The sequence below is a fragment of the Saccopteryx leptura genome, chromosome 13, assembly GCF_036850995.1.
Source record: "Saccopteryx leptura isolate mSacLep1 chromosome 13, mSacLep1_pri_phased_curated, whole genome shotgun sequence".
In the NCBI taxonomy this organism is placed as follows: Eukaryota; Metazoa; Chordata; class Mammalia; order Chiroptera; family Emballonuridae; genus Saccopteryx; species Saccopteryx leptura.
In genome coordinates, this window is record NC_089515.1 from 20,641,646 (window position 1) to 20,653,962 (window position 12,317).

General features: G+C 45.1%; 1 protein-coding gene across 6 annotated transcripts in view; it reads left to right on the top strand.

The window, feature by feature from the left end:
- The window catches only part of SORCS1 (sortilin related VPS10 domain containing receptor 1), a 578,632-nt gene that overhangs the window by 411,410 nt on the left and 154,905 nt on the right, over positions 1-12,317 (top strand). For all 6 annotated transcript variants that reach the window (XM_066354763.1, XM_066354758.1, XM_066354761.1 and 3 more), the window contains exon 6: positions 10,023-10,087. In XM_066354763.1, the coding sequence (XP_066210860.1) occupies positions 10,023-10,087 (65 nt within the window). The remainder of the gene's footprint in view (positions 1-10,022; positions 10,088-12,317) is intronic.

Below are 12,317 nucleotides of genomic sequence, written 5' to 3' on the forward strand. Positions count from 1 at the left end.
CTAGGCACATGGTATGTATCATAATTCAGCTTTTTGACAGTTGATGAACAAGTCACCAATAAGGACACAGCCTCCCCTGGCCTATATGACATCAATCCCACACTTAAAATATGTCCCCAGGCCCACAGATCACCATATAAAAATGACAATTTTTTTTATATAGTTAAAGCCCCTTATAGTTCACACATATAAATATTTTTTTGTACACAACTTTCAAGAAATGTCAACATCTGATATAGTATATATTTATATTTATAAACACTCTATGTTCTCTATTGAAATGAGCGGGGTGGGGGGGGATTGTGTTGTTTTATTCTCTGCTAAACCCTCAGCACCTAGAACTATCACTGGCACATTGTCAGTGTTTAGTAAATATTCATTGAATTCCTTCATTAAAAAATGTCATTGAGCCCTGGCCGGTTGGCTCAGCGGTAGAGCATCGGCCTGGTGTGTGGGGGACCCGGGTTTGATTCCCGGCCAGGGCACATAGGAGAAGCGCCCATTAGCTTCTCCATCCCCCCCCCTCCTTCCTCTCTGTCTCTCTCTTCCCCTCCCGCAGCCAAGGCTCCATTGGAGCAAAGATGGCCCGGGTGCTGGGGATGGCTCCTTGGCCTCTGCCCCAGGCGCTAGAGTGGCTCTGGTCGTGGCAGAGCGACGCCCCGGAGGGGCAGAGCATCGCCCCCTGGTGGGCAGAGCATCGCCCCTGGTGGGCGTGCCAGGTGGATCCCAGTCGGGCGCATGTGGGAGTCTGTCTGACTGTCTCTCCCCATTTCCAGCTTCAGAAAAATACAAAAAAAAAAAAAAATGTCATTGATGTTTAATTATCTACCCTGCTGATGTTGAGTGTGAAGGATGCCCCAGGAATCTTAAATCTAGAACAATAGTCTCGATGGTGAGTTACCTGCATTAGAACCCCAAGGGTTGTACAAGATGATTCATTGAAATGTGGGGAAAAAATTTTACAATTTCTGACTTTTGGGGGGGGGGTTCTATTTTAGTTTCTATTTTGTGTATATCTTCTTTTTTTTTTTTTTTTTTTTTTTCTTTCATTTTTCTGAAGCTGGAAACAGGGAGAGAGAGTCAGACAGACTCCCGCATGCGCCCGACCGGGATCCACCGGGCACGCCCACCAGGGGGCGATGCTCTGCCCATCCTGGGTGTCGCCATGTTGCGACCAGAGCCACTCTAGCACCTGAGGCAGAGGCCACAGAGCCATCCCCAGCGCCCGGGCCATCTTTGCTCCAATGGAGCCTTGGCTGCGGGAGGGGAAGAGAGAGACAGAGAGGAAAGCGCGGCGGAGGGGTGGAGAAGCAGATGGGTGCTTCTCCTGTGTGCCCTGGCCGGGAATCGAACCCGGGTCCTCCGCACGCTAGGCCGACGCTCTACCGCTGAGCCAACCGGCCAGGGCCTGTGTATATCTTCTAAAGTGAATCTATATGCACTCTAGTGCATTTCTACAACTTACAACTAACATCATGTGTGGGGCATGTGCTAATTTTTCTTCCCTCGCTTGATGTGTTCAAACAAAAAATTTAGAGATTGACATCCTTGAAATTCTTTCCTACACTAGAATTTCTCTGGGTCAGATAGTTTCCAACAGTAAAATGCTTATTAGGTTCCACTTTTTTGGCGCTCATGTTTGTCTTACCTCTACGCTGGAGTTCTTGGTCCCGAGTAGAGCGAAGAAAGGGGAAGTGGCAAGATTCTCTCCACTCCTTGTCCTCTGTTAATGTGACCCCTCTCGTCCCCAGCAAGACCACCACACCTGTCTCTTCTCAGTCTGAATTTAAGATCAACAGGGACACATACCACCTGGTGTCGTTGGCTATTTTTCACTGCCACAGCTCTAACAGCCTAACTTTCCTAGAACTCTTAGGAAAATGGTGTCAAGGTTGTGTAAGTGTTCTGAGATTTGAGAAGATTCCAGATCTTCTGCTCAAATAAGTTTTACACATCTCTTTATCCCTTTGTGATGTGCACACATTCACGACATCTCCTCTTACACTTTGTTTTCCAAACTGAAGAAATAGTCTGGTTTTTATTAATAGTATACAGCTTTATTAATAGGAAGAGCAATGCATGCATATATCATCCTTGTAAAAGGTTTTAAGATTACTAATGAGGATAACGGTTCCTTTGACTATCACGCCCAATTCCAAAGCCTCCCAGAGGTGTCTACCATGATGAATTTTGAATGAGTATCTCCAGTAGGATTTGTTTGTCTATGTGTGCTTTTTTGTTGTTGTTCTTGGTTCATCAATAAACAATATTTTGATAAATAGGGTATTTTCATTTAATAGATTGCAATAGAGTAGTTACAGATCTTGCTCATTAATTTTATGTTCTGTCAAGGCACAGTCTCCAAGATAAATTATTGAATAAAATTAACAAGTTGTTAAAAATACATAGGATAGGATATCAACTAAAGTTTAAAAAGATAAAAAGAAACCTTATTCAAAGAATATTGTGAGCTCCTATTCACCCCGATCCCAAGCCCTTTGAAGATGTTAAACATATTTCTCTGTATCTCATCGGTGGCCCTGTTATTTCCATTTGGGGATCAGGATGGTGATCTGGTCATGCGCCCCTGTGTCTATCTCATCCCTCATCTGTATTTAGACAAAAACAAAGACAAACAAGGGCAGGAACCCTCCAAGTGGGGAAATAAGAAGGAAACAGGAAATGCAGACAGTGGTGTAAGAAGCCAAACCATAACTTTAGAAGAGGGGAAGTTGCGAAGGGGAGGGAAACATGGCCACTGAATGGTTTTTCTTGACCAATTTAGACCTAGCCACTTTGATATCTGGAGACACGTGTTGCTAGTTTCAAAACATCACTCTTTGAACTTCCAGCTTTCTTTTTATCAAGCACTTTGTGCAGCAGCGTCCTTACCTCTCTAGCTTTATGCATTCCTTCATTCTGGGCCAGACACCCATTCCTTGCTTTGTGTACATGCGCTCTCTCTTCTCTTGTACTTTTTTTTGCACACTTCATATAATTAACAGTGAGGCTTTGGGTTGGGGAAATGAATGGTGACAAAATGCAGAGTTTGATGGGCTTAAAGTTGTTGGCTATGCTGATTCTCAGTAGCCACTGTACGCAGTCAAGAAACCAAGCATCCTTTTTCTTTGTCTGTCATTTGTGATAGCTATCTTTATTTCTGGCAAACCAATGGGACAGTATGCAGATGAGAAGAAAGAAAGAAAGCTTCTTAGTCTAAAGGTGGAGGTTAAAATGACACCTTCTGGCTGGGTTTTATGGTTTCAAGCCCATTTCCCAGAGATGGGCAGCAGATGAGACCTCAGGCTAAGTAAGCTACTTTGCTTAACAAAAAAAGTTGTGCCTGACCAGGTAGTGGTGCAGTGAATAGAGCGTTGGACTGGGATGCGGAAAGATCCAGGTTTGAGACCCCGAGGTCGCCAGCTTGAGCACGGGCTCATCTGGTTTGAGCAAAAGCTCACCAGCTTGGACTCAAGGTTGCTGGCTCGAGCAAGGGGTTACTCAGTCTGCTGAAGGCCTGTGGTCAAGGCACATATGAGAAAGCAATCAATGAACAACTAAGGTGTCGCAACGAAAAACTGATGATTGATGCTTCTCATCTCTCTCCGTTCCTGTCTGTCTGTTTCTATCTATCCCTCTCTCTGACTCTCTCTTTCTCTCTCTCTCTGTCCCTATAAAAAAATAAAAAGAAAAAAAAAGAAAGAAAAGAAAAGAAAAAAAAAGTTGCAGCATTAGCCAGGGCTTCCCTGATGACGTCTGTCTTGAGAGCCTACCTGGTGACAGGAGAAGGGGAAACCCTTGACTGTAGAAGAGGAGATCAGGGTACCCAGCCTCTAATAGCTGTTGCCACTTTGTTTCTTCCTTCTGTGGCAGACAGGACCACTTGCTTCTGTGGGCTTTGTTTATGAAGAGAAATGCTCCCCATAAAACAGAATGGGGGAAAGGCAGGGGTCTGCAGTGCCCCAGCCTTCACTCCCTTGCAGAGGCCTCCTCATTCCTCCCTGTGCCATTTCCTGCTGATCTAACTCCGAGTAGCAGGTGCTCTCCCGTCGCCATGTTTATTTTTAATACTCGCTCTGCAGTTACCTATATCAGGACATTTTGTGGCTCCCCAGAAGTTATTGAGCACTATATTAAACTGCTATAGACTCAGAGAAAAATGTCAGGAGAATGATAAACTAGTGACATTTCTGAATTTCTCTGCAGAAAGCATCTACAAAGACTGCATTTGGTTGATCGTATTTCAGAAGGCTGATGTGTGTTGCTAACATCACCATGGACTGTATGGGGGGGGGGGGTGTATTTGCATTCTTGACTTCGTAATCTTAAAATCTTATTCAAAAATGGCTCCTAAGTGGGTGAACTCCACCTGAAGGTCCTGGAAGTGTAGAAGCCAGAGGCTGGCTTGGCCTTGTTTTCATCAGTAGAGCTGTATCTAGCGTGACCTGAGGGCCTTCGCCTTGCACCTTGGCTGGACAGGGAGGTCTACGCATTGATGGGGGGAGCCCACTTCTTCTTTTCAGCTGTTTATAAGCTTCCACACTTACCTTTCCTCAGTGGCATCCCATGGCTTTTAGCATCAAATACAAAACCTTAATGTGATGCCCACAGTGCCTCTGCCTAACTCTTTTATCTTCTACTGCTCTACTTTGAAAACATTAGGTCCACCCTACTGACTTACTGGTCGATGCCTGTATGGGTCATTCTTTCTCTGACCTAGGACATTCATTCATTCATTCATTCATTCATTCATTCATTTATTTTTTTCCCCTTGAAGTAAGAAGCAGGGAGACAGACAGACTCCCGCATGTGCCTGACCAAGATTCACCCAGCATGCCCACCAGGGGGCGATGCTACGCCCATCTGGGCCGTTGCTTCGTTGCAACCAGAGTCATTCTAGCACCTGAGCCATATTCAGCGCCTGGGCCACCTTTGCTCCAATGGAGCCTTGGCTACAGAAGGTCAAGAGAGAAATAGAGAGGAAGGAGAGGGGGAAGGAGGAAGAAACAAATGGGTGCTTCTCCTGTGTGCCCTGGCCAGGAATCGAACCCAGGACTTCCATACACTGGCTGATGCTCTACCACTGAGCCAACCGGCCAGGGACTGACCTAGGCTTTTTTTCCTGCTATTTATCTCTAAATGAAATGCTCTCCAACCCCCTCTATCTCTTGATCTTTGTAAATATTGCATATTTTTGAAGGTTCAGTCCATTTACTCTACAGGCCTCCTATACCTCCCTTCTCTCTCAGCTCTCTATCTGCAGGTGGGAGGACAGCAATCCTATGTCTTCAGAGAGCACCTTGAATATTAGAGTCTCATTGGATGCCTCTTCCCTAGCTCTAAAGCTCCCAGGGGCAGGGAATCTGTAGCCCATGTTCCTATCACATAATAGGGCATTGAGATGTTTCACTGAATAAATTGTTTTATTTTTTTATTTTTTTTGTATTTTTCTGAAGCTGGAAATGGGGAGAGACAGTCAGACAGACTCCCGCATGCGCCCGACCGGGATCCACCCGGCACGCCCACCAGGGGGCGATGCTCTGCCCCATCCAGGGCGTCGCTCTGCCGCGACCAGAGCCACTCTAGAGCCTGGGGCAGAGGCCAAGGAGCCATCCCCAGCGCCCGGGCCATCTTTGCTCCAATGGAGCCTTGGCTGTGGGAGGGCAAGAGAGAGAAAGAGAGGAAGGAGGGGGTGGGGGTGGAGAAGCAAATGGGCGCTTCTCCTATGTGCCCTGGCCGGGAATCGAACCCAGGTCCCCCACACACCAGGCCGATGCTCTACCGCTGAGCCAACCGGCCAGGGCCTAATTGTTTTATTTATTCATGTACTTGGTCTTGGGGCTGTTGACTTTTTTTGTCTATTGATTTATGATGATAAATCATTTCTGCTAATGGTGTACCCATGATATCCCAAGAAGCTTTTATTACCAACATTAATTTTAATTTTGAGATGAGTATTAATATTCTCCATCTATCTCCGGAAATAAGAAAGGAAAGAAGAGAAGGAAGAAATGAGATGCATTTCTGAGCCCTTGCTATGTGCCAGAAATCTGCTAAGTGCTTTAAGGATATATAATCTAGGAAAACTTATTTAGCTTTATTTTTACACATAAGAAAAATATCCAAGTACAGAAATGTTAAATAACTTGCCAAATGTCACACATACAGATAAGTTGATTAATGCTGATATGACTGGTTGTGCTCTCTCTTTTATCCAAAAAAAATTTAGTAAACATTCATTGAATATCTACCCATGGTGGGCTTGGTGCCTGCATGTAGGTTCAGAAAGGTTTGAGCTTGTCCTTGAATAAGAGGGACAGACAAATGAGTCACAAGTTGAAACCTGGCCTCATTTATGCTATGCAAATATATGCTCTTGGTTCTGAAAGTGTCAGAAGTGAACCAGCTTAGCTTAAGTGGCACCCCTACTGGGAAGCCTATTTTCAACTTCACTCAGCTGCAGCTGAGTTGCTGCAGACTGTGTTAACAAGGCAGAAGAGGGTAAGAGGGCTTTCTAGACACAGACACAAGTATGTGCAAAGGCCTGAAGACTTCTCTTCCCTTCTGTGAAGTTCAGTTCAGGAAGGGAATTCATCCTCCCACTTAGACTTAAAGACAATATAAAGATACATAGGATACAGCCACCCTAGGCCCTGGCCGGTTGGCTCAGCGGTAGAGTGTCGGCCTGGCATGCGGGGGACCCGGGTTCAATTCCCGGCCAGGGCACATAGGAGAAGCACTCATTTGCTTCTCCACCCCTTCCCCTCCTTCCTCTCTGTCTCTCTCTTCCCCTCCCGCAGCCAAGGCTCCATTGGAGCAAAGATGGCCCGGGCGCTGGGGATGGCTCCTTGGCCTCTGCCCCAGGCGCTAGAGTGGCTCTGGTAGCGGCAGAGCGACGCCCCGGAGGGGCAGAGCATCGCCCCCTGGTGGGCAGAGCATCGCCCCTGGTGGGCGTGCCGGGTGGATCCCGGTCAGGCGCATGCGGGAGTCTGTCTGACTGTCTCTCCCCGTTTCCAGCTTCAGAAAAATACAAAAAGAAAAAAAAAGAAAGAAAAAAAAAAGATACAGCCACCCTATCGTTTTTTTATATCATTGAATTTTTCCTCTCTTCTTTATGGAGAGATTCTTTCTGAGTTCCAGAAGATGAACCCAATATATCAGATGCATAGTAAATACTGACTGGTGTAAAAATGTTATCTCTGTATTTATGAAGGAAACCTTATTCTCCATGCTCTGGTAAGCACAGACAACTTGCTGATAACAAGGAGCACCTGCCTTTTTGGAGTTCAGAGAAATAAGAATTTATGCAGAGAGATCCAGCAGACCGTTATGTACTGTGACAGGTAGTGTGTACAGGGCCACCTAGGAGCACAAAGCAGAGGCGCCCAAGACTTCATGCTTATTAGCAGAAGACAAATGTACTGGCTAGAGATACTGGAAGCCATTCTCTTGTGTGTTTGTGTGTGTGCGCGCGCGCGCGTGTGTGTGTGTGTGTGTGTGTGTGTGTGTGTGTGTGACAGAGAGAAGGACAGACAGGGACAGACAGGCAAGAAGGGAGATGAGAAGCATCAATTCTTCGTTGCATCTCCTTAGTTGTTCATTGATTGCTTTCTCATATGTGCCTTGACCGGGGGGCTACAGCAGAGCAAGTGACCCCTTGCTCGAGCCAGCAACCTTGGGCTTCAAATCAGCAACCATGGGGCCTTGTCTATGATCCCACGCTGAAGCCAGCAACCCCGCACTCAAGCTGGTGAGCCCATGCTCAAGCCTGCAACCTCAGGGTTTTGAACCTGGGTCCTCTGCATCCCAGTCCAATGCTCTATTCACTGTGCCACCGCCTGGTCATTCTTGAGAACTCACTCTGAAACCAAAATCAAGATAATATTTTGGATTAAACATTATGTTTAAGCTGTTTATCTTTGATTTACTATCATTTCTGAGCATTATTGTGATATAATTGACAAACAGAAGTATAATATCTTATTAGTAAATATGTTTATGTTTAATAAATATAGTGATATCCCTCTCTTGCTTCTTTCTCTGCTTCTTCCCTTCCTTTCCTCATCCCTTCATTCATTTGTGGTGTGTGTGTGAGTGTGCACGTGTGTGCACGCGCACATGCCTGTTGGGGATAAATTGACTTTTATCTAGGAAAGACAAATTATTATAATGAACTGTTACAGGATTTATGTAATAATAAATATTGTTGGTAGGAGGAGAATGATTTTCCTGGTGTAACTGGTAAATATTCAGTGGAGGAAGTGACTTTTCAGATGTATCTTAAAGTAAGAGTCAAAAACAATTAGGGGAAACTGGAGAAGAACGTCTCACACTGAAGACAGACACTCCCTGAGTCTTAGAGAGGTCTGGGAAGCAAGTGGGCACTTTTGGGAAATCACCAACCCTGCAGTGTGCCAGGAGATGGGACAGCAGAGGCCAGATGTGACCCGTGAGGTAGGGCTTTGGGCACTACCCAGAGTCCCGACACACTGAGTGTGAGAAGTCTTTTTAACATTTGTATTTTCTCACACAGTTTTGATGTCTGGGCTCAGGGCAGGCAGAGGCACCCATTTGGAGGCATGTGACTATTTCCATGTAGAAATAAAACAAATTAAATGAAACTTCTGCAGATCCTGATGAAAACAAATTATAGACTGTCCCAAGTTTAATTAATCTGTCCGTAGAGAAGTCTTAGAGATATACAGTGTGTCCATAAAGTCATGGTGCACTTTTGACTGGTCACAGAAAAGCAACAAAAGTGATAGAAATGTGAAATCTGCACCAAATAAAAGGAAAACTCTCCCAGTTTCATACCTATTCAGTGCTGTTCGATGTGGGCTCACACACAGACTTTTTAGGGCTCCTTAGGTAGCTATCCCGTATAGCCTCTACAGACTCATCACTGACTGATGGCCTACCAGAACGGGGTTTCTCCACCAAACTGCCAATTTCCTTCAACTGCTTATCCCACCAAGTAATGTTATTCCTATGTGGTGGTGCTTCGTTATAAACATGCCGATATTTACGTTGCACTTTGGTCACGGATTCTAATTCAGCGAGCCACAGAACACACTGAACTTTCCTCTGTACTGTCCACATCTCGAATGACATGGCCGTGGGCTGTTCTGCTGTATACATGGTGTTACGTCATCATCTGCACATAAGCACATGCTGCCACATCATCCTACAGAAACTGGGAGGGTTTTCCTTTTATTTGGTGCAGATTTCACATTTCTATTGTCTTTTGTTGCTTTCCTGTGACTGGTCAAAAGTGCACCATGACTTTACGGACACACTGTGGTATGATCGCCCAGTGATTTATGCAACAGAATAATTATTTTCTATTTCATATGGCTCTCTGTAAGATGATACTACATCATCATATGTGCCTCCAAGACATTTTAAATAGACTTTTATTTTATTGACACACACAGTTTTAAGCACATACCATAGAGGCACATCTGTGTTTTTCGCTAAGATTGGTTCAACTATACAGAGAAGGGTCATTCTTTGCTCTCCTGACCACAGCATGCAAATAAACCGTGGGTCACATGGTTTATTTTCATAGTTCATAGGGCAGCAGTGTCAGCTCTTCAAGTTTCAGAGGAAAGAATTAATTAGATCAGTTGGCTATGTAATCACTGCTTGGGTCACCCAACTAAAACAACTTGCCTGGCATCCACTTGCTGAGTCATGCAGGTTTACTACCTGTATCATCAGTGAGATTGTTGTAGGACAACATGTGCATGAGTAGGACTTATCTGAAAGTCTGAGTTATAACACACCATATGTTTGCCAGAGTCGAGTTTGGCCTCCACCAAATAAAGTTTTCCTTATTGATATTACGTGAAGTGGAAATTGTACTATCAGGCTTTATAAACAAATACAGTAGATGTATTCCCATGATGATGGTTTTAGAATCTTGGGGACATTAATAGTCTGTGGGCTCCCCTCTCTTTCCTGAAGGCACGTGTGAAGTCACTCAATTTGATGTTCTTTTCATGTTTTGTCACCTTTTTTAGGTCTGTGATGGGATCAAACAAGGAGCCAGATCTTGTGCATCTTGAGGCCAGAACAGCGGATGGTCGTAAGTAAATCGAGTTTTCCACGATGTTGACAGTGACATTAGTTTTATCAATCTTGTGAACCACATCTGTGTTCAGGAAAACCACTGGCAATAATGCAAGTCATTTGGGCACAAGGACTTTTTCTGTTCTTAGTGATTCAGAATTGTCCTAATAATATTTGACACTTCACATTCAATCAAGGGGTTTTTCTTTCCAGGCAATGAGGAAATTCAAAATTCCTTATTTCTACTGTGTTTTGTTGTTGTTGCTGCTGCTGGTTTCTTTTGATCTGTTTCCCAGTTTCCTTGTTTCATCAGATGTCACCCAGGCAGTGCCTCTCTGTCACTGCCTTGTTTGGAGATAACACGTAGCACCTAGAAAGCACACGCGAGAGGAGCATCAGCCTGTGTCCCCAGGATAAGCAGTGGGGGAGGGGGAAGTCTGCTGCTGGGTCAGTTGTTCACCTTTGGTGTTCAGACAGCCCTAGGTAGGCGGTCTGCAGTGAAGGACTACACTTCAGATAGAGACTGTGGCTTTAGGTACATGGTATAGAGCAGGCATCCCCGAACTAGGGCCCGCGGGCCACATGTGGCCCCCTGAGGCCATTTACCCGGCCCCCCCCGCCTCACTTCCAGAAGGGCTACCTCTTTCATTGGTGGTCAGTGAGAGGAGCACTGTATGTGGCGGCCCTCCAATGGTCTGAGGGACAGTGAACTGGCCCCTTGTGTAAAAAGTTTGGGGACCCCTGGTATAGAGGAAAGCAAGGTGCAAAGCCAGAACTTAAACTCCTGTCTGAAAAAATCAGAAGTATGCTCACTGTGTGACCTCGAAAAATCTACTTAAACTATTTATGCCTCGGTTTCTTCACTGTAAATTAAATAAGGTAGCAACAATGTGTCCTATATAGTGAATAACATTTACTGAACACTTATCCTGGACCAAGAATTATGCTAAATACTTTATATACTTGATCGCAAAAAATCCTCACAATTTGTAGGTTGATATTTCCATTTTACAGATGAAGAAACCAAGTCATGAAAGTTTAAGTAGCATATTTAAACAACAACAATATAAGTTTCCTTCTCCTTCTTTGGTCTAGACCAGGGGGTCTCAAACTCAACTCAGCATGTGGGCCGCAGAGCAAGATCACAGCCATTCGGCGGGCCGCACTAGGTCTACAAAAGGCAACTGTTACGCAACACTTTTCTCACTGCAGTTGAAAACAAAAAAAAATCAGTACAACAAGCACAATCGTACATGCAGTTTACTCAGTGTCACAAAATGACCAGAAACTGTAGTTCGCATCACAACTGCTGTTAACTAAGCTAATATCTAGCTAGGATGCTAGAGAAATGAAAAATACAAGTAGGCCCCTAGGCTTACTTAATTTTATCCAAAATATTTTGAACTTCGTGGATTAGTCTGCGGGCCGCACAAAATTGTTCGGCGGGCCGCATGCGGCCCGCGGGCCGCGAGTTTGAGACCCCTGGTCTAGACAATCTCCTTTCTGGTCTTAGAGTTAATAAGGTACCACTAGACCTGAGATTGGGCACTAAAGATGAAAAGGAAGAAGGCAAAAGAGAAAGTGTTTAGAAGAAAAAGGGACAAGGACAGAAGAGACGGGGCAAGAAAGTGGTCCCAAACGTAGAGGAGAGAAAGAGAATGAACTATCCAGTTACTGGAGCAATGAGGCTGTTAGAGTTTGTCCAGCACTGAGCCAGAGAGATAATCCAATTATGCAGACGTTCTGTTTCAAGGATATTTCTCACAATTCAAAAGCTTCCTCAGCACTGGCACCTATGCCTAGCTGTTTGTCCCCAGCTCCTCTGAACACAAAGGCAGCAATACCTTTACTTTACCAGCTGACAGCTCAGAGAAGGTCACCAGTCACCCCTGCAGCCCAGACTCCAGAAATCACACATACTCCGCTACTATGCACACACCATGAAAGTCTTCATCTCTATATGTTTTGCTTCCTGTTTGGAGAATGACTGTAATCTTTGGCAGAATCAGTGGAAGCTGATCAGGGTCCAAGCTGACCATCACCTTCCTCCTGTAGAAACTCAGGCAGGGCTGCGGCGTGCCACGTCTGTGCCCCCCCACAGGACCCGCCACGGGATGAGAGCAAGAGCAAAGCTTCTTTGCTACTTCCTCACAGTGGTGGCAATGCCTCCCTTTACCTGGAGCTCATTATGTTATCTTGGCTCCCACGGTTCCCATCTCACTTCACGATAGCCAGAGCAGTCCTTT